The sequence below is a fragment of the Artemia sp. Qi Xiang Cuo genome, chromosome 4 (genome assembly GCF_049724085.1).
Source record: "Artemia sp. Qi Xiang Cuo chromosome 4, ASM4972408v1, whole genome shotgun sequence".
NCBI classification, from domain to species: Eukaryota; Metazoa; Arthropoda; class Branchiopoda; order Anostraca; family Artemiidae; genus Artemia; species Artemia sp. Qi Xiang Cuo.
Window position 1 is genome coordinate 75,067,552 of NC_142797.1, and position 26,186 is coordinate 75,093,737.

Sequence of the window (26,186 nt, forward strand, 5' to 3'; positions counted from 1 at the left end):
TATATATATATATATACTATATATATATTATATATATATATAAAAACTTGTTTAATCCAGATTGATAACCGCATCATACGGTCGGTATGAAACAACTATCTTTAGTTGGTTCTTGGAATTCTTTTTTTTCGCTCAGTCTCATGATTGAGTGGATATTTTGTGGACATTGACGTCAGTTTCAAGTCTTGGCACATTGCGTTTTAATTCTTGAAAAAAATTAATCAATTTATAATCTTGACTGGCCACTCCAGAGGCGTGTCGGATGAAAATGTTATTGAAGGTTATACACTTTTATTCTTTTCGTTTTTCAATTGTACTTCCTGGACACTTTTTTTTTTTTATGTTTAAATGGTCAATTAACTTTTATAAGGTTATTTGTTTGTACTTTTAATTTTTAAGATGCCAAGTTCATCTATCCGTTAATTCTTAGTTCTTGTTGCATCGTCGTGCCCACATCGATATTTCTTCTTTTGCTTTCTGGTGCGATATTTCTTCTTTTGCTTCTTTTGCTTTCTTTTGCTTTTCTGGGGGTTTTTTGGTTATTTCGCTGAAAAATGAAAAAAAATAAAAATTTTCCCCTTGACTAAAAAAAACCCTACATTTTCATGATTTGGCGCCCCTGTGCGTCCGCTCAAAGGTTCATTAAATAAATTGTTTCAAAGGTAGGACATATCCAACGGGTAATATAGTTGTCCTTGCCCCTGGCCATACTTAGGAACATTTCTCCACCCTCCACCCCCATCTGAGGACATTCAATTTATCCATTAAATGCGCTTTTTATGATTACCTTAACTATAGATTATACGTCCTTAAGTTTTTTGTTTTGTTTTAATATAATATGCCATGAGACAAATTGAGAGTGACCTGTATTCAGGCCGTGGGTATAATAGTGTCGCCAGTAAATTTTTCTAAGGGGGGGGGGTGTACTACCAAGATGTTTGTTTTTATCAGGATTGAAATAGGAGTATTTTGCATTTTAATTTTTTGGTGCCTTTTTTTAAGGTTTTCCTGTTTTCCAGAAGGTAGGGGGTGCTTGTCTTTCCTGTCGGTGCCCATGCTTCAGCCCTGAAGATATAGTTCATCAGTTGTTATTTATTATGTGAAAAAAATTGATGCTTGATTATACTCTTTAGGTTTTCGGCCATTTTTATTTCTTTTCTTCTCATTTAAAGCAACGAAATGATGTTTAAGATAACCAGAGACATTCGAAAGAGGGTAGGGGGTGGTATTCCGACTCTATTCCTGCCAAAATCACCGAAATTTTTGCGATTGTTTCTATAATTTCTGTATTTCCATTGTACATATTATTTATTTATGTACTTATGACACACCCTCGAAATAATGTACCGTATTTAAGCACGACTCTTATATTACATTAGATAAAAAAAACAAGTTTTTTTAACTGAAATTAAGGAGCGACATTAAAACTTAAAACGAATAGGAATTGTTCCGTATATGAAAGGGGCTGTCCCCTCCTCAACGCCTCGCTCTTTATATATGAAAGGGGCTGTCCCCTCCTCAACGCCTCGCTCTTTACGCTAAAGTTTTTTATTCTTTTGAAAAATAAAGTTGTGAGACAGAGTCAAACTTTAGCGTAAAGAGCGATGCGTTGAGGATGGGACTGCCCCTTTCATATACGGAATAATTTCTGTTCGTTTTAAATTTTAATGTCGCTCCTTACTTTCATGTTAAAAAACTTGTTTTTTTGTTTAATTTCTGAACGTTTTTGAATTAATACAGCTTTGATTTTGGCTCACCGTACATGAATAATTAAAACGAAATTTGTATATTAATTTTGTATTTTTGGCTAAATAGTTTTCTCGAAATTTTGTTCTGACGTAATTTACGAATTAACTTACGTAACGAACTTTTATATTCGTATGTTTTATTACGTATATTAGGGAGTTTGTCCCCTAGTCAATACCTCTCTCTACGCTAAAGTTCGAATTTTGTTCGAATCACAAACCCCTGAATCACAAAGGCCGTTTAATTAGAATAGATAGCTCTATTGAAAGTACTAAAAAAATTAAGCATAAAGGGTGAGGTATTGACTAGGGAGCGAACCCCCTCATATATGTAATAATCTCTGTACGTTTTAAGTTTTTATGTTGCTCCTTACTTTCAGTTGAAAAAAAAATGTTTTTTTTTATTTAATTTCTAATCTTTTTTAATATAATGCTGGGAAATCCGGCATCCCCTTCATAGAAATGTCCCTTGCCCGAGGAAACATCCTCCATGGAAAGATTCTCCCCCGTAACCCCCGCCTCCGGCCCCCCACCAGAAAAAATTCCTCCTGAAACGTCTGAATACTTCCCATTAACCAATACTATATTTAAAAAATGGGCAAAGTTCATAACTTGCAGCCTTTCCCCCGGAAAGTGTAGGGGATTAAGTCATCCTCAAAGACAAATGTATTAGATTTTCGACTATGCTGAACAAAATGGCTATCTCACAATTTTGATTGGAAGACTTCGGGAAAAAATGAGCGTGGGAGGGGGTCAAGTTGCCCTCCATTTTTTTGGTCACTTATAAAGGGCACTAGGACTTGTAATTTTCCGTTCGAATGAGCCCTCTTGCGATATTATAGGACTGCTGGATCGATACAATCAGCCCTCAAAAAAAAAAAAAAAAAAAAACACGCTTCCGTGATCTTTCTTCTGGCAAAGAATAAAAAATTCAACATTTTTGTAGATAGGAGCTTGAAACTTCTATAGAAGGGTTATTTGATACGCAGAATCTGATGGTGTGATTTTCATTAAAGCTCAGTGACTTTTAGAGGGTGTTTCCTTCTTTTTTCGAAAATATGGCAAATTTTCTCAGGATAGGTAAAAACTAACTTATGATAGGGAAAACTTAATGAAACTTATATATTTGAAATCAGCATAAAAATCTGATTCTATCGATGTATCTATTGGTATCAAAATTCCGAGTTTTAGAGTTTCGGTTACTATTGAGCCAGGTCGCTCCTTACTAACAGTTAGGTCCACCGAGTATTGGTCCAAAGCTAATTCTGGAAAAAATTATAAATAAAGCCTTAAATATTGATTTTCTTTTTCAATTTTTTCCCCTAGGAAAAAGACAAACCATCATTATGAAAATGTTAATATCTTTCAATGACAACTTATCTCGGTCCAAAACCATGTGCGTTTTTAGGGATAAATTTTGTTCGGGCTCAGTTGAACAAATTTTGGGAAGACTTTCCAAAAAAATTTTTTGGGTGGTTTTGAGGGAAGGACCTGGGCGAAAGTCGACTGTGCCAACTCCAACGCGTTCTGTGACAGCATAAGTGTTACAGAAGAGCGAAAAGAAAAATAAAGAAGTGAGTTTTTATGTTTTTAATTGTCACCAGTGTACATTTTTTGAACTAGATATAATTTTTAAGGTAAGTTAAAAAGGCATTTGAAAAAAAGAAGATCCATTTATAAGTATTTTATGAAATGCAAAGAAGGTGGACGAAAATGCACTGACCATATCAACGGATCTATCTTGATTTTCAGGTATTAAGCTGCAAATCTTGCCCACAAGGCCGTACCCAGGATTTTTTTTCGGAGGAGGTTTTAATGAAAAAAAAATCGGGGGGGGGGATAAAAAAAACTAAAAAAATGCGTACAAAATTTGTTTAGGCTATATCCATTGTTGTTACGTTTTTACGAGTCAGGCAAACATTTCCACGATCCCCCCCCCCCCGAAGGGGAACATGTGAAAAGGTGTAAAATTTTATGCATTTTGTTCCCTAAAATTTTTGTTAGGTTTCAAGTATTTTTGTATTGTGTTGCACTAGCTAAACTTAATAAACTGTTTGTTACGTATGCATGTCAAACCGTATCTTTGTTATGACTTTGCATCTTAATTTTTAGTTGGAAGAAAGATGTTCGAATTTAATCCTTTCTGATGATCAAATAGAAAGAGTTTCTGCAACTTTACTGAAAGAAATAGAAAATGGACTGCGCCAGAAGACAAACGGTGAAGCTGACATAAAATGCTATCCCACCTACGTTAGGAATTTGCCAAATGGCGAGGGTGAGTTAAAATAGATTTTTGGTGTGAACGCTTGAACTGTTTTATTTATTGTTTACTGACTAACTTATTGCTATGAGCGTGCCAAGCGTTGTGGGAACTGTGCCAAGCGTGGCAAACTTTCATACGTAGGATGGAACTGCGTGGCATACGTGGCGCTCCGAGATGTAAACGTAATATAAAACTTAAACGTAATATAAATACCAATTCAGAAGTAAAAGAAGAAATGAAAGAACATCTATCAATTACTAATGAAGTAATAAGACCCTACTAATTAAATAGAAAATTAGGCTTAAATTTTAGTAGACAAGTTGGGCTCAGGCAACTTTCTTTGAAGAAGAAAAAAGACTAAAATTTGTCCTTGACACAAAATTCTGGGAGTAAATACAGAATTACTTCTTTTTTTTCGACTATGCCGTTCGAGTTACGTTCATGGATAATGTGTCCACGCTAAAAGTTCAAAGAGTCACGCAATACTTGTCAAAGCTGGGGATTAATTCTTTGAAAAAGATTAAATATAATGCATTCTTAACCCCCCTTCCAAAGTGTTTTATCCCGAAGGGGGGGACTCGTTGTGTAGGTTCACCAGAATCGTTGTCTAGGTTGACCAGAGTACGTTATTTTGACAATCAGGCTCGGATTTTTCGAAAATGTTTTGTCTTTCGAAAATGAGGGGTTAGTAGCAGTAAGAAGTGAGATAGTGAACCGTGCCCGATAGCGATACGTGCCCACTGTTTTACATGCCTATAGAAGTGACTTCGTTCAAACTACTAATTAACTGTAAGGAAACACTAATTTGTCGCTTATTCGGTTCTGCAAAAGGTATCTCTTATAAAATGCATTTCTTATAAATCACCAACCGGTGATTTATACCTTTCCAGTGAAAGAATCAAAAGCTTAAAAGGGGCTATTTCTTTAGCCTTAAAAGGGGCTTTTAAGCCCCTTAAAAGGGGCTATGCCTATAGAAGTGACTTCGTTCAAACTACTAATTAACTGTAAGGAAACACTAATTTGTCGCTTATTCGGTTCTGCAAAAGGTATCTCTTATAAAATGCATTTCTTATAAATCACCAACCGGTGATTTATACCTTTCCAGTGAAAGAATCAAAAGCTTAAAAGGGGCTATTTCTTTAGCCTTAAAAGGGGCTTTTAAGCCCCTTAAAAGGGGCTTAAAAGGGGCTATGCCTATAGAAGTGACTTCGTTCAAACTACTAATTAACTGTAAGGAAACACTAATTTGTCGCTTATTCGGTTCTGCAAAAGGTATCTCTTATAAAATGCATTTCTTATAAATCACCAACCGGTGATTCATACCTTTCCAGTGAAAGAATCAAAAGCTTAAAAGGGGCTATTTCTTTAGCCTTAACAGGGGCTTTTAAGCCCCTTAAAAGGGGCTTAAAAGGGGCTTTGCCTATAGAAGTGACTTCGTTCAAACTACAAATTAACTGTAACAAAACACTAATTTTTCGCTTATTCGGTTCTGCAAAAGGTATCTCTTATAAAATGCATTTCTTATAAATCACCAACCGGTGATTTATACCTTTCCAGTGAAAGAATCAAAAGCTTAAAAGGGGCTATTTCTTTAGCCTTAAAAGGGGCTTTTAAGCCCCTTAAAAGGGGCTTAAAAGGGGCTTTGCCTATAGAAGTGACTTCGTTCAAACTACTAATTAACTGTAACAAAACACTAATTTTTCGCTTATTCGGTTCTGCAAAAGGTATCTCTTATAAAATGCATTTCTTATAAATCACCAACCGGTGATTTATACCTTTCCAGTGAAAGAATCAAAAGCTTAAAAGGGGCTATTTCTTTAGCCTTAAAAGGGGCTTTTAAGCCCCTTAAAAGGGGCTTAAAAGGGGCTATGCCTATAGAAGTGACTTCGTTCAAACTACTAATTAACTGTAAGGAAACACTAATTTGTCGCTTATTCGGTTCTGCAAAAGGTATCTCTTATAAAATGCATTTCTTATAAATCACCAACCGGTGATTTATACCTTTCCAGTGAAAGAATCAAAAGCTTAACAGGGGCTATTTCTTTAGCCTTAAAAGGGGCTTTTAATCCCCTTAAAAGGGGCTTAAAAGGGGCTATGCCTATAGAAGTGACTTCGTTCAAACTACTAATTAACTGTAACTAAACACTTATTTTTCGCTTATTCGGTTCTGCAAAAGTTATCTCTTATAAAATGCATTTCTTATAAATCACCAACCGGTGATTTATACCTTTCCAGTGAAAGAATCAAAAGCTTAAAAGGGGCTATTTCTCGTAAAGCAGGACGCTTTTACATCATAGCTTATGTATTTGTGCTTATTTGGTTTTTGTGACAGTCTTTCTTCTTTTAAAGCCTTGTGCAATATAAATTACATTCAAGACATAATGTATTTCTTTGGTGAAAAAAGTCAAAAATTTATCCTTGACATAAAATCCTAGGAAGTAAATAGACTACAGAGTTACCAAAGCTTTTCTTTTCGACTATGCTGACCCCTTGAGGGAGGTTTATGGAGGCTGTAGCTATCCTAATGTTCTTGGGAGTCATTATATGCTTCTCAAAGTTGAAAAGAAATACTCAGATTATGAGTAATGCTAAGTTATTCTCCCCCTCCCCCTCATCCTTGAGATAAATTTGCAAAGAAGAAAGAGATCTCATATATTGATGCAAGTTCGGCATTTGATTCATCCAAGTTTTAGTAGAGCAGAGAGGGATGTATTAATAGAGAGTAGAGTGTAAATAAGTGGTAGAGAGTAGGGTGAGTGGAGATCGGTGTGGAGTAGAGAAGGATGTGTGTACAACACAGGGAAGGAGACGGTCCACCAATGGGGATTGCATTCCTTTCTTGCTATGGTGATGTTTTGTTTTTGGAAAGGAAAATTTAGGTTTAAAATTTTTCTTTTAGTGTATTTAAATTCACTTATAATGTGCTTGCTCTAGGTTCGTACAGAACAAAATCACTGCAACTGGCAATATTTCTTGAATTGCACGAGTAACCAATTTGAATTGCCATTATGTTTTCAGTGGATGGTCTCTTTCTTTGATGCTGCTTTTTCTTATAAAAAACTACTACTACTACAATTTACGATTCAGTGCAGCACCAAGTCCCCTTGCACCAAACCAAGCACCACTCAAATACCCTAACAAATACCCTTATTTGCCGGATGATAAATACATAAAATTCAGTCCATCATCTGTGGTAGATTTTTTTTTTTGGTCAGAATTGTGTCCTTTTAAAAATAGAGGAGAGGGATCAATTTAATATCCACACAGGAAAGTCAAATCCCTTACCACGCCGCTGCATGCATTACTTCTTAGAAATAATCTATTTAAACCCTTATGTTGAAAAATGAAATTATTATCTTTCTTTTTTTTTCAGAAAGGGGAAAGTTCTTGGCACTCGATTTAGGCGGAACCAATTTTAGAGTACTTTTGATTCATTTAGGTGAAGCCACACCTGAAAAGGAATTTGCGTCAAGAATTTTCGCTGTGCCACATCAAATCATGACAGGACCAGGCGAAGCCGTAAGTTTTACTTATTTCTCTGTTTATTAAAGAATATTTGAGAAATTTGCCGCCAATCCAGTTGGCCAAACAGCTTTGAGGGGTTTTTATGTGACCTCTTACTCTCACCTTCGGTTATTTACAGGTAGGTTGTCAGCGGAACCTTATTTTGGAGCAGTCAGTTCATGTTTATGAGTTAAACTTCGTTTTTACCTCATGTTAGGGCTTAAACTTGTATCCCCACCTGAGCAGGCGCGTACACAGTGAGGGCTAGGGGTTCGAGCAGGGCAGCCTCTTCATTTTCGGGTTATTTTACTAATTTTTACTTTTCAGTTTTTGAGTTATTTTCGTCGGGTTATTTTCTTATTTTTTACTTTTCACTTTCGGGTTATTTTACTATTTTTCGCTTTTCATGTTCGGGCTATTTAACTATTTTTTACTTTTCACTGTCGGGTGTTTTATATCGGGCTATCTTACTCTTCATTTTTTGGTTATTTTTATTATATATTTCACCTTGATAAGGAGTGATTATCAGAGAATTTAGATTCATCCGGGCTAATGTTTTATGGCAGCAAAAAGCAAATAAGAGATTTTGAGTAAATAAAACTGCAAAGCGGCTTGACAAACAGGGGAAACACTTTAATAACAAGAGGGAAATATTAATTAGGGTTTCTATTCAGGATAATGTAAACTATTAATTAGGATTGCTCTGAAATTATGGACACCCATTGTTATTGTTGCCTTAATAGAAGGGTATGGGACTCCCTATTTGAATTTAGTCTAATCCCAATGTAATGACAAAATGTTTCGGTATTTTTAAGACTTAGAAGACCGCCCCCCCCCCCCTTCTTCTTTGCCTCAACTACCGTTTTGTGTGACTGGTCCCATACCTCTTCTTGAAGTAATTATCCAGGGGAAGAATTTCTTAGATAAGTTTTAAGACCGTGCTGGATGTACATATTATATAAAAAAAAACAACAGAAGACAACCATGGAGAGCATACTTGACCGATTTTTTTGATTAATTCAACATAACAAAAAACATATACCCCCAACAGAGAGCAAAGCTCGTGAAATTGGGTATTAATAATAATAATAAAACACAAAAAACACACACACACAAAAAAAAAAACATTCCCTCATCATAATGAAAAGAGAGAAAGAAAAAAAAACCTGGTTAAAGAAAAAAACAAAAAAAAACAGAAAAAAACCTAAAGAAAACAAACGCTGGACAAGCGGGAATGGAAGGCTATCCTTCGTACTTCATATGAATAAAATCAAACTTATAAACTAAACCGATGTTTTGGTTATTCATATTTGCTTTAGAATAAAATCAAAGCAAAGAAAAAGAGAGCCAATAACACAGGATATGCTGGAAGCTTAAAACAAGATTTGCTAAATGAAAATGAAAAAGGCACCCTTGAATTAGAAAATCAAAAATATAAAACTATAAAAACTATAATTAGGGGGCTATAAAAACCAAATCAGTATGTATGTATGTGTTATAACCTGCAATGGTGACGAATTTCGCAGAAAGTCTCCATTCACAAGTTTGCATTTATTGATTTTAATTGTGTTAAAAAACTGATTTAAAGCAAGAAAATTATGCAGTTGAAATTCACTTGTAATATAATATTTCTCTATTTCTTAAATAAGGCATTTAAATGGATTTTGTTCAGTTAATTTGTATTTAATTAATTAATCAGTTAATTTGTATTTCATTAATCCAAGTCGATTCGGTTAACTCCTCTTTTAATTTGTTTTATTGTCTCTTTTAATTGTCTCTTTTATTGTCTCTTTTAATTTGTTTTTTTTATAGGACTTGAATTTTGAGATTGCGATCCTGGTTAAAATTGTTGATTAAATGACAAATATGTCACTTTTTGGTATTCTTGTCAATTGTCTTGATACTTCTTTTTGAATTTGCAGTGAGTCGATAGACTGACTTATTTGAAATATTATATTAAATGATTGATTTTTAGCAGCATTTTGACTTTAGCGGAGGGCTAAAACCCCAAAGTGCTAAACAGCTAAACCACCCAAAAACAGCTTAACAGATAAGCTGCCCAAAACTGCCAACCCCACCCCCTCCCCAAAAAAACTGAATAATACAGGCTCTTGAACATTTTTTTTTCCTAAGAGAAGATTAAGTCTTTGCTAAAACAAATTGCACACATTTTTTGTACTCAAATCCGTAAGCAAAAAGATAGAATTTTTTTTATCTCTATGTTTCTTTTCTCTATTTTCTCGTTTAAGGGCTTTATCGATTTTACAAGCAGAAACTTTATTATTTATGCATCATCAAAGTCCATTATCAAATGGTAATTTTTCCTTTTCCATATTTCTTGATCATAGCGGAGTGTTGTTCATAACGGCTAAGTCCCAAAACAATTAAACAATTCTGGTTCTTGAATATTTTCATTTTGTAAGACTAGGTTTGTTCTTGCTCAAGTGTACTTAAAACATATTGTGTATTCTCCAATACGTCAGCAACCAAAAGAACGCTGACAAATTTTTTAGCTGATTTGTGGGCTTTATGGATTTTACAAACATATATTTTATTATTCGTCCATCAGTTTCCCATTATTCGATATATATATATATATATATATATATATATATATATATATATATATATATATATATATATATATATATATATATATACATATATATATATATATATATATATATATATATATATATACGCTAAGCAATATACTTAAACACATTTTGAATTCTCATATACGTAAAAAAAAAAAAAAAAAAAAACTCTTCCTTACTTTTCTCCGCTATTCTTTCTATGAGAATTATGGATTTTACGAACAAATAATTTATTATTTATCCATTAACCGATGGTAAAAACTGCTTCTGTGTTTCGCAGCTTTGTGATCAGATACGACGAAGTGTTTTGCAAAACGAGTAAAGCCAGAACACCAAAATAACACACAAAATGACTAGATAGTTCTGGTTCTTGAATATCTTTTTCTAGGACAAGATTAAGTCCTTGCTCAATTATATTTAAACACATTGCATGAGTCGCTGGTTATTTGGTTTGGAACGGGGTTCAATATTGTGACTCTGTAACCTCAGCCAGAATCGAGCCAGCTCTAAATGAGTATTTGGAGAATTCTCAAGCTCAAAGGATTTTATGGTCAAACGCCCTACGCCGTAGTGCCGATCAGTGGCAGTACTTATCGCAATAAAAAATAAGGCAATAAACATAAAAATCGCAGGCATAGCCATTGTTGTGTATACGTTAACTCGAAATATCGCAGAGTCAAACTAAAACTTAAGACATTTAGATATCCAACTGTCCAAAAAGGAAAGGGAAGGCGTCATAACATCTAACCGTCAGGACCACTAACGTCAGGACATCGACAAAACCCGTCATAACATCGACATAAAATCCGTCACAACCTCTAACCGTCATAACATCTTAAATTTTAAAACCTTAGTTTTTTGGGGTTTAGGGGAGAAAAGGTACCTAGGTTAGATTAGGCTTTACCCCCACCCCCCTCATGTGCAAATATATAGCCGAAATTTGTTTCTAAATAATTATATACTTATTACTATTATATAAACTTATAAATTTTTTGTAGATGTCCTGACGGTTAGATGTTATGACGTTTAGTGCTTGTGACGGTTAGATGAAATGGTAGCACCCCAAAAAGAAATCTGGAGGAAAAACGCAGGGAGCGTCAGATGATTCGCCCCCAACCATGTATTGCACTCCCGGCCGAAGGCAGTGAATCAGGAGATCGCTGCGCAACGCGGACCATTCGTCAGCATGTAAAAAAGTTTTAATTTTTGTTTTCATTTTGCATATCCAAATATGCAATCCAAAAAAATAAATTAAAAGAAAAGTTCTCAACTTTACTTTAATTTTCCTCGTTGTTTCATACATGCGATTTATCAATTTGACAAGCAGACTCTGAAATATTTCCCTATGCCTTCCTTTTTCATTTTTTTTTTTGGATACAGGTATATTCAATGGCACACTGGTTGATTGGATAATTGAATTAATGATCAAAATAACAAAGTTTCCTCGTGGAAGTAAAGAGTGAAGTTAAGACTTAAAACAAAACCAAATTATTGTTTCGCAACTAGACCCGTCATATTTCCCAAAGTTAATGAAATTCTAAACTTGAGCACTTTTCTCCATTGTTTTGTTTATGGGACTTATCAATAGAACTCTTATTATTATGGACTTCTAAAATTATTATCATACTATTATTATTATTATTATGTATTATTATATGGACTTATATTATTATGCATTGATTATTAGAACTCATTATTCGATGGTCAAATGCTTTGCCTTTTGCAGCTTTTTGATCACATCGCGGAATGCCTTGCGCTGTTTGTAAAAGAGTACAAGGTTGACAAAGAAGTGATTCCCCTTGGTTTCACCTTTAGCTTTCCATGCCGGCAAGAAGGCCTGACAAAAGCCAGACTTGTCCAGTGGACTAAAGGATTCACCTGCGCTAATGTGGAGGGCGAAGATGTCGTAGAATTACTGCAGAGAGCGATTCATAAAAGAGGAGTAAGATTTTTTTTTCCATTTTTACTTTCTTTTTTTCTGTCTCCCTTCTTTATCTTTCTTGTTGCTTTTTACCTGTTTATACATTAAAAAAATCGCTTGTATCAACCTCTTTTGGCCTTCTTCCTATTATTATCTGTTATCGTTCGCTTGAGATATTCGGCGCGAGACATAAAATAATCCAACGGAGGATAAAATCAAAAAGCCGTGACAAAAAAAAAAGAAAAAAGAAAAGAAAAAAGGCAACGAATAAGCAAAGAATAAAGACGATAAATTAAAATTATAAATTACGAAATAACATGAAGACACATAGTGTAATGATATAGTATAATATATAGTAGAACATATAGTATAATATAACCTATGATATAATATATATATATATATATATATATATATATATATATATATATATATATATATATATATATATATATATATATATATATATATATATATATATCAAGGGTGGATCCAGGATTTTTTAGGGGGGAGGCAAAATAGGTTGATCCGATAAACTTGCGTTAGGAGCAAGTTTAATTAACGCACATTACCGTCTACTAAGTAAATTACACTTCTTTAGACTACGTTTAACTTGAACTACAATTGGTATGACACTGCTTATTAACTTTTTCTATTGAAACTATATTTCAGAACGGGCGTGTTTCCTTTCTTTTTATCTTTAATTTTGAAATTTTGCTTATTTTTGTCCCCCAATTTATATTGTTCGTAATTTTTTAGTTTCTTCTGCATATTTTTTCTTCCTTTTATATTACATCTAATTTTCAATGTCTCTCAAACAGCATTTGATTTTCCTCAGAAGTCTCTTGTTTACCCAATCGATTAATTCCCTGTTTCCAGAAAAATGGAATTTTTAAACTTTTTTTTAACCTGTGTGTGGGAACAGATTTTCTGCAAAACATCCGTCTTATCTCCCCTGAAAAATTATCCCTTCGCTCAAGGTTGTTAACACCTACCGGCACGTTAAAAATAATTTTACCCTTTTTTCAGAAACAGGATTTCCGGGCAAACTTGATTCTTATGTATTTTAGAGATAAGTAGTTAAGCCAGGTGAACAAAGCTTCAACAGATTTGCAGGGTTTCATCTTTGAGTTCGTTCCCGCACTTTTCATTCACCTGGCTCTACTCCTTTCTTAAAAAATATGCAAGAAATTTATTCCAGCAAGCGATTTTTTAACCAAGTGTTTCTGAAGAAGCATAGGGCAATTGTGTCTTATTCAGTGTTATCAATTGAGGGGGCACTAGGGAATTCCCCCATAACCCTAATTTTTCCGGCTTATAAAGGTAAGTACAAAGGTTTGTTTTATCTAGATTAAAAAAAAAGAATTCCCAAGAAACTCCCCTGAAAAACTAAATAATGTAACTAACTAAAATTAAGCCCAAAATAGAATCCTTATTTTTCCTGATCTATGTTTTTTCTAGGTTTTAGCTCAAGAAATGGGGGTGCATTTTGTTATTGAACAAAAGCACGTTCAAATAGGTTTTCTAAATACTTATTAATTCCTCGCTGGGCGGAACTCATAGCTTAAAGCTGCCTTTGAAAGTACTGCTTGGAAAACTATCAACCATGACAAAATTTTACACATCCCCACAACATGAAAAAATTAAAAAATAAGAACTATACGAGGACTCACCGGTGATTGCAACCTTGTTTTCACCTGTCCATTGACTCCATCCAATTAGGCCGTATCCAGGGGGAGGGCTAGGCGGTTTGACCCCCCCACCCCCTCCCCCACCGAAATGTTTGTCCGACTCTTAAAAACGTAACAAAAATGGAATTAAAATCTTTTGATGTGTTTTTAAAAAGTTTTTTGTACCCCTCCCCCCCCGGAAACAATTCATTTGTAATCCCCCCTCGAAAAAAACTGGATACGGCCCTGCAAGGAGCTCATGTGTTTTTCAGATCGAAGTGCATCTTCTTGGCACCGCCTGAACCACTGCACACATTATTGCTGGATAATGTAGTAAAATGGGCATTTGACAAAAAAAATAGTTAAGAAACCAAGAAAAGAGAGTGATGTTCAGGCAGTAGAATTAAAGGCAAAAAGACAAAGCAGGTATTTCGGGAAGGGTCTCCGCCGTGCCACCCTCAGTGCCCGACACAGAAAAAGAAAACGAAAGTAACACCAACCTTTTGAAGTCAACTGCACCAAGATACAATAACAAAATAAAAACTATTCAAAATTAGATTGGGGAAAAATTTTACTCCTAGGGATGAACGCAGCGTTTCAAATAGACTTACTTTTGTTAATACGGTGAATTGAAATTGGCTGAAAATGAAAAGTAATTAGTTGTCGGCTTTGTCAGTCTTGTTGTAATTAACTTCAAAAAGTGTTTTTTTTCTGTGTTGAGCACTGAGGACGACTTGGCGGAGAACTTGCTGAAATATCCGCTTTCGTTTTAACGAAAGGAGTTAATAATCCTTTTTTGAGGTTCCGCGAACTTTTTTGTTTTGTTTCTGATACTTCTTATGACATCTATTTCTAACCGTATAATTGTAAATAATGTAAATATTCAGCCAAAAAACGGAATGATTTAATTTTTATGCCATATTGCCCACGAAATGCCTTTATAGGAAAGGACTAATCATCTCTTAGAGTGAAATGAGAACTGTTCGTTTTAGGCCGTAAAACTACCGTCGCATTTGATATCTTTCTCTCTCTTTAAGGTATTACGATTGAAGTCAACATTACCCTCCCCCTCCCTCCCTTTGATTACAACCCTGTAGAGGTAAAGGTATTTGGGTCTTATAGCCACCACACTTACGTTCTGTCGAGAAGTGAAGTTTGTTCAGTGCTAATGAAATAAAACAAAATATGGTGAAAATATAATACTTTATCAACAAACTTGTAAAAACTACAACAAAGAATTATGGAAGTGGGTCCGCCCAGACCGTATTATATTAAATACGTAACCTAACCTAATCTGACCAAAATACCAACTAAATGTTTAATTAAAAATAGCTACAATGTAGTTTCCCACTAAGCTGAAGCTAATATTGTCTGGTATAAAGACCATGAAAACCGGTTATTATCTCATTTTCGCGATACAAGATCTTGAGTATGGTGGCTATAAGACAAAAGTACCGAAGTAACAATTAGTTTTATGATCCAAGTGTTCATAATCACAATAGGACTAACATCTCCGCAGTTGGCACTCTCTTTGCTCATTCTTGATATACACATTTCATCAAATAACAGAATGGTTGGGAACATTCGAACCCTCTAGTTGGATCCGAAGGACTTCTTATAAAGTCCTCATTTTCATTTTCTCATTTCATTTCAGTCTTCATCTCATTTTCGCGATACAAGATCTTGAGTGTGGTGGCTATAAGACAAAAGTACCGAAGTAACTATTAGTTTTATGATCCGAGTGTTCATAATCACAATAGGACTAACATCTCCGCAGTTGGCACTCTCTGTACTCATTCTTGATATACACATTTCATCAAATAACAGAATGGTTGGGAACATTCGAACCCTCTAGTTGGATCCGAAGGACTTCTCATGAAGTCCTCATTTTCATTTTCTCATTTCATTTCAGTCTTCATCTCATTTTCGCGATACAAGATCTTGAGTGTGGTGGCTATAAGACAAAAGTACCGAAGTAACCATTAGTTTTATGATCCAAGTGTTCATAATCACAATGGGATTAACATCTCTGCAGTTGGCACTCTCTGTGCTCATTCTTGATATACACATTTCATCAAATAACAGAATGGTTAGGAACATTCGAACCCTCTAGTTGGATCCGAAGGACTTCTCATGAAGTCCTCATTTTCTCATTTCATTTCAGTCCTCATCTCATTATTGCGATACAAGATCTTGAGTGGTGGCTATAAGCCAAAAGTACCGAAGTAACCATTAGTTTTATGATCAAAGTGTTCATAATCACAATAGGATTAACATCTCCGCAGTTGGCACTCTCTGTGCTCATTCTTGATATACACATTTCATCAAATAACAGAATGGTTGGGAACATTCGAACCCTGTAGTTGGATGCGAAGGACTTCTCATGAAGTCCTCATTTTCATTTTCTCATTTCATTTCAGTCCTCATCTCATTTTTGCGATACAAGATCTTGAGTGTGGTGGCTATAAGCCAAAAGTACCGAAGTAACCATTAGTCTTATGATCCAAGTGTTCATAATCACAATAGGACTAACATCTCCGCAGTTGGCACTCTCTGTGCTCATTCTTGATATACACATTTCATCAAATAACAGAATGGTTGGGAACATTCGAACCCTCTAGTTGGATTCTAAGGACTTCTCATGAAGTCCTCATTTTCATTTTCTCATTTCATTTCAGTCCTCATCTCATTTTTGAGATACAAGATCTTGAGTGTGGTGGCTATAAGACAAAAGTACCGAAGTAACCATTAGTTTTATGATCCAAGTGTTCATAATCACAATGGGACTAACATCTCCGCAGTTGGCACTCTATTTGCTCATTCTTGATATACACATTTCATCAAATAACAGAATGGTTGGGAACATTCGAACCCTCTAGTTGGATCCAAAGGACGTCTCATGAAGTCCTCATTTTAATTTTCTCATTTCATTTCAGTCCTCATCTCATTTTTGCGATACAAGATCTTGAGTGTGGTGGCTATAAGACAAAAGTACCGAAGTAACTATTAGTTTTATGATCCAAGTGTTCATAATCACAATAGGTCTAACATCTCCGCAGTTGGCACTCTCTGTGCTCATTCTTGATATACACATTTCATCAAATAACAGAATGGTTGGGAACATTCGAACCCTGTAGTTGGATTCGAAGGACTTCTCATGAAGTCCTCATTTTCATTTTCTCATTTCATTTCAGTCCTCATCTCATTTTTGCGATACAAGATCTTGAGTGTGGTGGCTATAAGACAAAAGTACCGAAGTAACCATTAGTTTTATGATCCAAGTGTTCATAATCACAATGGGACTAACATCTCCGCAGTTGGCACTCTCTGTGCTCATTCTTGATATACACATTTCATCAAATAACAGAATGGTTGGGAACATTCGAACCCTCTAGTTGGATCCAAAGGACTTCTCATGAAGTCCTCATTTTCATTTTCTCATTTCATTTCAGTCCTCATCTCATTTTTGCGATACAAGATCTTGAGTGTGGTGGCTATAAGCCAAAAGTACCGAAGTAACCATTAGTTTTATTATCCAAGTGTTCATAATCACAATAGGACTAACATCTCCGCAGTTGGCACTCTCTTTGCTCATTCTTGATATACACATTTCATCAAATAACAGAATGGTTGGGAACATTCGAACCCTCTAGTTGGATCGGAAGGACTTCTCATGAAGTCCTCATTTTCATTTTCTCATTTCATTTCAGTCCTCATCTCATTTTTGCGATACAAGATCTTGAGTGTGGTGGCTATAAGCCAAAAGTACCGAAGTAACCATTAGTTTTATGATCAAAGTGTTCATAATCACAATAGGACTAACATCTCCGCAGTTGGCACTCTCTTTGCTCATTCTTGATATACACATTTCATCAAATAACAGAATGGTTGGGAACATTCGAACCCTCTAGTTGGATTGGAAGGACTTCTCATGAAGTCCTCATTTTCATTTTCTCATTTCATTTCAGTCCTCATCTCATTTTTGCGATACAAGATCTTGAGTGTGGTGGCTATAAGACAAAAGTACCGAAGTAACCATTAGTTTTATGATCCAAGTGTTCATAATCACAATTGGTCTAACATCTCCGCAGTTGGCACTCTCTGTGCTCATTCTTGATATACACATTTCATCAAATAACAGAATGGTTGGGAACATTCGAACCCTCTAGTTGGATCCAAAGGACTTCTCATGAAGTCCTCATTTTCATTTTCTCATTTCATTTCAGTCCTCATCTCATTTTTGCGATACAAGATCTTGAGTGTGGTGGCTATAAGACAAAAGTACCGAAGTAACCATTAGTCTTATGATCCAAGTGTTCATAATCACAATAGGACTAACATCTCCGCAGTTGGCACTCTCTGTGCTCATTCTTGATATACACATTTCATCAAATAACAGAATGGTTGGGAACATTCGAACCCTGTAGTTGGATTCTAAGGACTTCTCATGAAGTCCTCATTTTCATTTTCTCATTTCATTTCAGTCCTCATCTCATTTTTGCGATACAAGATCTTGATTGTGGTGGCTATAAGCCAAAAGTACCGAAGTAACCATTAGTTTTATGATCCAAGTGTTCATAATCACAATTGGACTAACATCTCCGCAGTTGGCACTCTCTTTGCTCATTCTTGATATACACATTTCATCAAATAACAGAATGGTTGGGAACCTTCGAACCCTCTAGTTGGATCCTAAGGACTTCTCATGAAGTCCTCATTTTAATTTTCTCATTTCATTTCAGTCCTCATCTCATTTTTGCGATACAAGATCTTGAGTGTGGTGGCTATAAGACAAAAGTACCGAAGTAACTATTAGTTTTATGATCCAAGTGTTCATAATCACAATAGGACTAACATCTCCGCAGTTGGCACTCTCTTTGCTCATTCTTGATATACACATTTCATCAAATAACAGAATGGTTGGGAACATTCGAACCCTCTAGTTGGATTCGAAGGACTTCTCATAAAGTCCTCAGTTTCATTTTCTCATTTCATTTCAGTCCTCATCTCATTTTTGCGATACAAGATCTTGAGTGTGGTGGCTATAAGCCAAAAGTACCGAAGTAACAATTAGTTTTATGATCCAAGTGTTCATAATCACAATCGGACTAACATCTCCGCAGTTGGCACTCTCTGTGCTCATTCTTGATATACACATTTCATCAAATAACAGAATGGTTGGGAACATTCGAACCCTCTAGTTGGATCCAAAGGACTCATGAAGTCCTCATTTTAATTTTCTCATTTCATTTCAGTCCTCATCTCATTTTTGCGATACAAGATCTTGAGTGTGGTGGCTATAAGACAAAAGTACCGAAGTAACCATTAGTTTTATGATCCAAGTGTTCATAATCACAAGAGGACTAACATCTCCGCAGTTGGCACTCTCTTTGCTCATTCTTGATATACACATTTCATCAAATAACAGAATGGTTGGGAACATTCGAACCCTCTAGTTGGATCCGAAGGACTTCTCATAAAGTCCTCATTTTCTCATTTCATTTCAGGCCTCATCTCATTTTTGCGATACAAGATCTTGTGTGGTGGCTATAAGCCAAAAGTACCGAAGTAACCATTAGTTTTATTATCAAAGTGTTCATAATAACAATGGGACTAACATCTCCGCAGTTGGTACTCTCAGTGCTCATTCTTGATATAAACATTTCATCAAATAACAGAATGGTTGGGACCATTCGAACCCTCTAGTTGGATCCGAAGGACTTCTCATGAAGTCCTCATTTTAATTTTCTCATTTCATTTCAGTCCTCATCTCATTTTTGCGATACAAGATCTTGAGTGTGGTGGCTATAAGACAAAAGTACCGAAGTAACTATTAGTTTTATAATCCAAGTTTTCATAATCACAATAGGTCTAACATCTCCGCAGTTGGCACTCTCTTTGCTCATTCTTGATATACAAATTTCATCAAATAACAGAATGGTTGGGAACATTCGAACCCTCTCGTTGGATCCGAAGGACTTCTCATAAAGTCCTCATTTTCTCATTTCATTTCAGTCATCATCTCATGTTTGCGATACAAGATCTTGAGTGTGGTGGCTATAAGACAAAAGTACCGAAGTAACCATTAGTTTTATGATCCAAGTGTTCATAAACACAATAGGACTAACATCTCCGCAGTTGGCACTCTCTGTGCTCATTCTTGATATACACATTTCCTCAAATAACAGAATGGTTGGGAACATTCGAACCCTCTAGTTGGATCCGAAGGACTTCTCATAAAGTCCTCATTTTCATTTTCTCATTTCATTTCAGTCCTCATCTCATTTTTGCGATACAAGATCTTGAGTGGTGGCTATAAGACAAAAGTACCGAAGTAACAATTAGTCTTATTATCCAAGTGTTCATAATCACAATATGACTAACATATCCGCAGTTGGCACTCTCTTTGCTAATTCTTGATATACACATTTCATCAAATAACAGAATGGTTGGGAACATTCGAACCCTCTAGTTGGATACGAAGGACTTCTCATAAAGTCCTCATTTTCATTTTCTCATTTCATTTCAGTCCTCATCTCATTTTTGCGATACAATATCTTGAGTGTGGTGGCTATAAGACAAAAGTACCGAAGTAACAATTAGTTTTATTATCAAAGTGTTCATAATCACAATAGGACTAACATCTCCGCAGTTGGCACTCTCTGTGCTTGTTCTTGATATACACATTTCATCAAATAACAGAATGGTTGGGAACATTCGAACCCTCTAGTTGGATCCGAAGGACTTTTCATAAAGTCCTCATTTTCATTTTCTCATTTCATTTCAGTCCTCATCTCATTTTTGCGATACAAGATCTTGAGTGTGGTGGCTATAAGACAAAAGTACCGAAGTAACTATTAGTTTTATATTCCAAGTGTTCATAATCACAATAGGACTAACATCTCCGCAGTTGGTACTCTCTTTGCTCATTCTTGATATACACATTTCATCAAATAACAGAATGGTTGGGAACATTCGAACCCTCTAGTTGGATACGAAGGACTTCTCATAAAGTCATCATTTTCAGTTTCTCATTTCATTTCAGTCCTCATCTCATTTTTGCGATACAAGATCTTGAGTGTGGTGGCTATAAGACAAAATTACCGAAGTAACCATTAGTTTTATTATCCAAGTGTTCATAATAACAATAGGACTAACATCTCCGCAGTTGGTACTCTCTGTGCTCATTCTTGATATACACATTTCATCAAATAACAGAATGTTTGGGAACATTCGAACCCTCTCGTTGGATCCGAAGGACTTCTCATTAAGTCCTCATTTTCTCGTTTCATTTCAGGCATCAACTCATGTGTTCGATACAAGATCTTGTGTGGTGGCTATAAGACAAAAGTACCGAAGTAACCATTAGTTTTATTATCCAAGTGTTCATAATCACAATAGGACTAACATCTCCGCAGTTGGCACTCTCTGTGCTCATTCTTGATATACACATTTCATCAAATAACAGAATGGTTGGGAACATTCAAACCCTCTAGTTGGATTCGAAGGACTTCTCATGAAAAACTGAATAAAAACAGACTGAACTTTGAGGCCCAAAGATTTTCCATTGCTTTTTGACTTTCATTAGATCTTAAAAACTTACCCGTTTATTCAAAACGTACCTATAATCATGACAGTAGGAATATCAGCTGTGTTCAGTTTATGTATTACTTCATTTATTTTGTTGGAGGGGTGGGAGAGGGAGGCGAGAGAAGATATTTATTGGTTTTTGGGTTGGACCCTTTTTGGGTTATATTAGGGTCCGAGGAAATAAAAGATAATAAAAGAAAATATTATATATTTTGTTTAAGTGTTTTTTCTCTTTTTTTTCGGGTTTTGTCCGGCATGCAGTAATGCATTGGATTGTGTTTTTTAAATGAGATGTTTGTTTATTTATTTATTGTAACCCGTTTGTAAAAAAAAAATAAAAAAATCCAATTTTACAATTTTAAAGCATTTTCCATAAGAGTAAGACTAAGAATGTTCAAAACTTCCAGTTCTTCGCACAGCATGGATTGCTTTAAGCTTGAACTTTTTCAAAATTACTGGTGGTCAACAACAGTTTACCTATTCTAATTTTTGCTATGCACCTTTTTGCAAATGAAAGGGGGCTTGGGGATAGCATAGCACAGCTACCCTCTCTTTTGACCCCTTTTTTCTCCCTAGGATGTCACGATTGAAGTGATGGCTGTTCTGAACGACACAACAGGAACTTTAATGGCTTGCGCTTACAAACAGCCTGCCTGCCGGATAGGACTTATTGTTGGTAAGTTTGACTTGTTCACTTGCGTAGCTACTTACATCTTAAACTATTTGGTCTTCAATAATCCAAAAGGCGCTGTGTGATATTTTTTTTCCTAATAAGGATTTTTAGTCCACCGGCCTTAAACCTTAAATCGATTATTTTAGTCCGTTTCTTTGTATAATCTTTGATTCTCGAAATAATTATATATTTTTTTTACTTTTACAGTCTTAATTTTCTCGTTAAAAAAAAAATATTTAAAAATGATACCAAAATTTACAAAACGGGACTAATAACTCGAGAACAAGAAAAAGGAAGAAAAGAAAAAAGAAAGAAAGAAACACTCCTTCTACAAACACCTAAGGTTACGGTCAGAACTAAAAAATAATAGAGGGTTGTTGTAAAGACTTCATGAAATGGTGGCAAAAATACTAATTCAAGCTATAGCCTTTTTCCAAGATGTCTTGCTATAGGGCCCAAAATTTTGGGTTTCTATCATTGCATTATATTTGGTTTACATTATTATTTTAAAGTTTTTAGATTACTTACCACAATGTTGTTCCAGGCGTAAAGATCAATCATACATACCTGGGTTCGTATCAACCTACGTGGATATTGTTTCGACATACATCCCTAAATGTTAAACCGGAATTCCGTAAATTATTGAAATTGCATTGTGTTGAAGTCTAAGAATTTGATGCATTGTTCTCAGTCGTCTAAGTTGTTTTTTTGGGGGGGGGGGGAGGACTGGCAGTGTGTTTGTAACCTGATTCCATGTTTTCTTTTTATGTAAGGATCGGGTTCTGAGATCGAGTAAGTCAGGCTCCTTTCATCTTTTTTTCTTTCTTTCTATTCTATTCTTTCTATTCTTTCTATTTCTTTCTTTCTATTTTTTCTTTAACCCCTTACAGGCTATAACCTCTAGGCATTGCTATTGATATATGTATTTTTTGATACATTTATATGTATTCTGGTCAATTGAGCTCGGGAAAGAAAACAGAATAAACGTTTTAGGGGTATGAACGGGGTTCAAGAAGAACCATATTTTTTTCTTTTTTTATTATTATTAGTAAATAGAATTTGGATCATGTTTTAAGTATAGAATTCATTCTAAAATGTCTCTTTATCCATCGATACCAGTGCAAACATGACTTAGGACTTAATGAACTATTTGGCTATTACGTTACCTTGCGCAATGCTGACGCTATTGAATTCACCTTCAGCATTCTTAATTACTGTCAGGAAACCGGTTCCATTAAAACAGTTTTTAAAATCTTATATTTAAGCACGTGCTAAAAAGAGGTATAAAAACACAGTCATATGAATAGATAAACCCTGCCAAGTTGGTTACAAAGAACTTGTCTTTCTCTTCGCTTCGGCCATAGAGAACTAAGTTTTCTTAGGCTAAAAATTTTTATGGGTCCGGTGGCAAGAGGATTTTCGGGGGGGGGGGGGGTAGTACAAAAAAACTAAGAAAACTCATGAAAAATTTGTTTATATTCTTTTCTGTTACGTTTTTAATATTTGGACAAACATTTCGGGGGAGGGGGGGGGGGTCAAACCCCCTAACCCCCTGGATACAGCCTTGACCAGATCAAATGACAGACTTTAAAAAATTAATTATTTTGTGAATAATCTTTCATTTGTTCTGGATTGTTTTTTTATCAGTTATTTCAGTGTTTCTTCTGCTTTGTTAGCGTTCACTTTAAAGAGTTAGTCCGTTTTTTGCTGTTTTTGTATCTTTTTTTTCTTTCTTTGAGCACCGAGGACGGCTTGGTGAACATCTGCCGAAATGTCTGTTTGTGTCTTTTCGCTTTGTTTTTTCAACTGGCAAAAAATCACCCTCGTTTTCTTGTTTTTTTTTTATATTATTTCAATATTTTGTGTTTCTATCTAAATCTTATTGTAGTAAAGAATTCAGCTGCCAACGTTGCTACCTCAATTTCATCTTGGAACCTTTACATAGAGCTATTAAAGGTTTCTTTGTGCTTTGATAGGAAATTCAGTTGTATTGTAGTTGTTATTCAGTTTTAAGTTGGTTCTTGTCTATCTAGAGCTCGAGGCTTCGGCCGTTGAGAACCAAGTTGGGCCCGAAGGCTGAAAAGTTATATGGATCCTGCCACAAGCAGTTTCTTGGAAATTAATTTTAGCATAGATTTCAGTTGCCAGTATAGCTTGCTCGATTCCATGTTAGAGTCTTTGTTTGAGCTGTCTTTATGTCTGGTTGAAAATTCAGTTGTGGTTCAGTCGTGCTGTAGTTGTTGTTCAGTTCAACTTAATTGTAGTATAGACTTCTTCAGATAGTCCCATTGGCTCGATTCCATCTTGTAACTTTTACCTAGAGTTATTAAAGGTATTTTTAAGGTGATTGCTTGCTCAGATGCTATTCAGTTATATTATAGTTCAGACAGCATATTCTGGTTTTGTCAAAGCTGGTATTGGGGAGGCTGCACTTGAAAATAGGTTCCACGTCTTTGACAAATCAAGACGACGAAGAGCTTAAAGAGCCGGTTCTTTTTCTGCATTTACTGATTTTTGTACGTTTTTTATGTCTCTTTCGTTTTTCGGCAAAAAGTCAATTTTTAGATGAAAAAAATCAAATATTTTATAATAGAAACTAAGTGGAATATTCTTATTTTTATAAGGCAACTCTTTTTGTAAAAGTTTGGCTAAACAAAATTTGCTTTAGTATTCTGTTCTGCTTAGTTTTCTGAATTTCTTAGTATATTATTCTGCTGATCGCTTTGGGCTACTGTTTGAAGGCCACCACCTGTGGTGGGCCACCATACTGGCCACCATATCTGTGGCCTAGTATGCATGAAGACCTCGTGAACGTATACTCAAACGAATTATGTTGCTATGTGCACTGTAGATCAGTTGGTAGAGGGTTACATAAATGCAATAGTCTGCACTAACTTATGATCATATAATTAAACAATCCTAACTGATTGGGATAAAAAAGTGGCCCTATAAATTATACTTGGGTATCTTGGCTGGCTCGCTGTACTAATGATGCTCATTGTCTATACCACTCTTTTCTTTTTCCTTTTTTTATTCATAAAACGAAAAAGGATGGATATTGGAATGAAAAGACCTTATTACCCTGCTGATTCAAAATACTAAACTCTTATCGATTTTAAAAATATTCATTAAGAGTAATATTTTCGTGATCTGCATTTTATTGTAAATGAATACATATCGTGATGCATACTTCCAAACATAACAAACAGTAATAATCTATTATTAGCCTAATAGGCCATTAAGTACAAGTATCCATCATTCTCCTCCCCCTCCCTCTCCCGCGCAAAAAAAAATAACTTTAATTTTTATTCTTTTTTGGCTTCTTTATTAATATATTGACATACTTGAATTATTGTCCTTTATACAGTCGTCAGCAGGAAATCAAGGTACACAACCAGAAAAAATCCCTCAAATAAAGGACACCCTAGACATCGTTTCAATCGTTTTGATCAAAAGCTTCCATCAATCAATTGATTAAAGCAATATTGACCGTCTAGGAACCTGTTTGAAGCGTAAGTCAAGCGTTGATGGTGTTTGATAGAAAGTTTGAATGACTCAATCGGTTCCTAGACGGTCAATCACGCTTTAATTAATTGATCGACAGAAGCTTTTGATCAAAATGATTGACCGTATAGGCTGTCCTTAAGAAAGCTGCTGGCACTCTGTGAAAACGTGGGCTACAGCATCAACTCCTAAGTTATATTTGGGGCAAGAATAATCCGTATCTGATATTAGGCTTTGTCTTTCATAAACCTGTTTATGACAAAACTTCATAAAGCCTTTTCTATTTCTTAGTATTTAGCGGTACCAATTCACGATTTTGTTGTGTGTGTGTGTGGGGGGGGGGGAGAAAGTATGTTTCAGGATTTGGGGTGGGGGCAATTATGTTTTTTCGGTTTTTCAGCTAGAATGTCGAAAAAGAATCACTTTCCATGAAAATACCATAAAAAGGATTTGTCAGCATCTGGGGGGTAAGCGCCCTCTCCCAATTGGCACCACTGCTTTTTTTCTGTTTAAGCCAAAAAACTTTATCTTAGAATATGACTGCGAGAGTATTCTGTAAAACAGATTAGAAATGTAATTTGTGCTGCTTAATTTCAATTTTACAAAATTCTTTAATTTCCAGCTCTCATCCTTTTTTTGGATTTTAATTCTCTTTTTAATTGTCATTTAATTTAAATGACAATTTAAATTAAACTAGCTTTTAGTTTCATAAACTCATT

At 35.2% G+C, this 26,186-nt stretch overlaps 1 protein-coding gene across 4 annotated transcripts in view; it reads left to right on the forward strand.

Moving 5' to 3' along the window:
* Positions 1–26,186, forward strand: part of Hex-A (Hexokinase A) — an 83,186-nt gene that overhangs the window by 37,730 nt on the left and 19,270 nt on the right. For 3 of the 4 annotated variants that reach the window (XM_089088537.1, XM_089088535.1, XM_089088534.1), the window contains exons 2-5: positions 3,858–4,020; positions 7,382–7,527; positions 11,836–12,051; positions 21,867–21,966. In XM_089088537.1, coding sequence (XP_088944663.1) covers positions 3,858–4,020; positions 7,382–7,527; positions 11,836–12,051; positions 21,867–21,966 — 625 coding nt within the window. Of the gene's footprint in view, positions 1–247; positions 281–3,857; positions 4,021–7,381; positions 7,528–11,835; positions 12,052–21,866; positions 21,967–26,186 lie in introns of those variants that run through there. The other variant, XM_089088536.1, reaches the window with a different exon arrangement.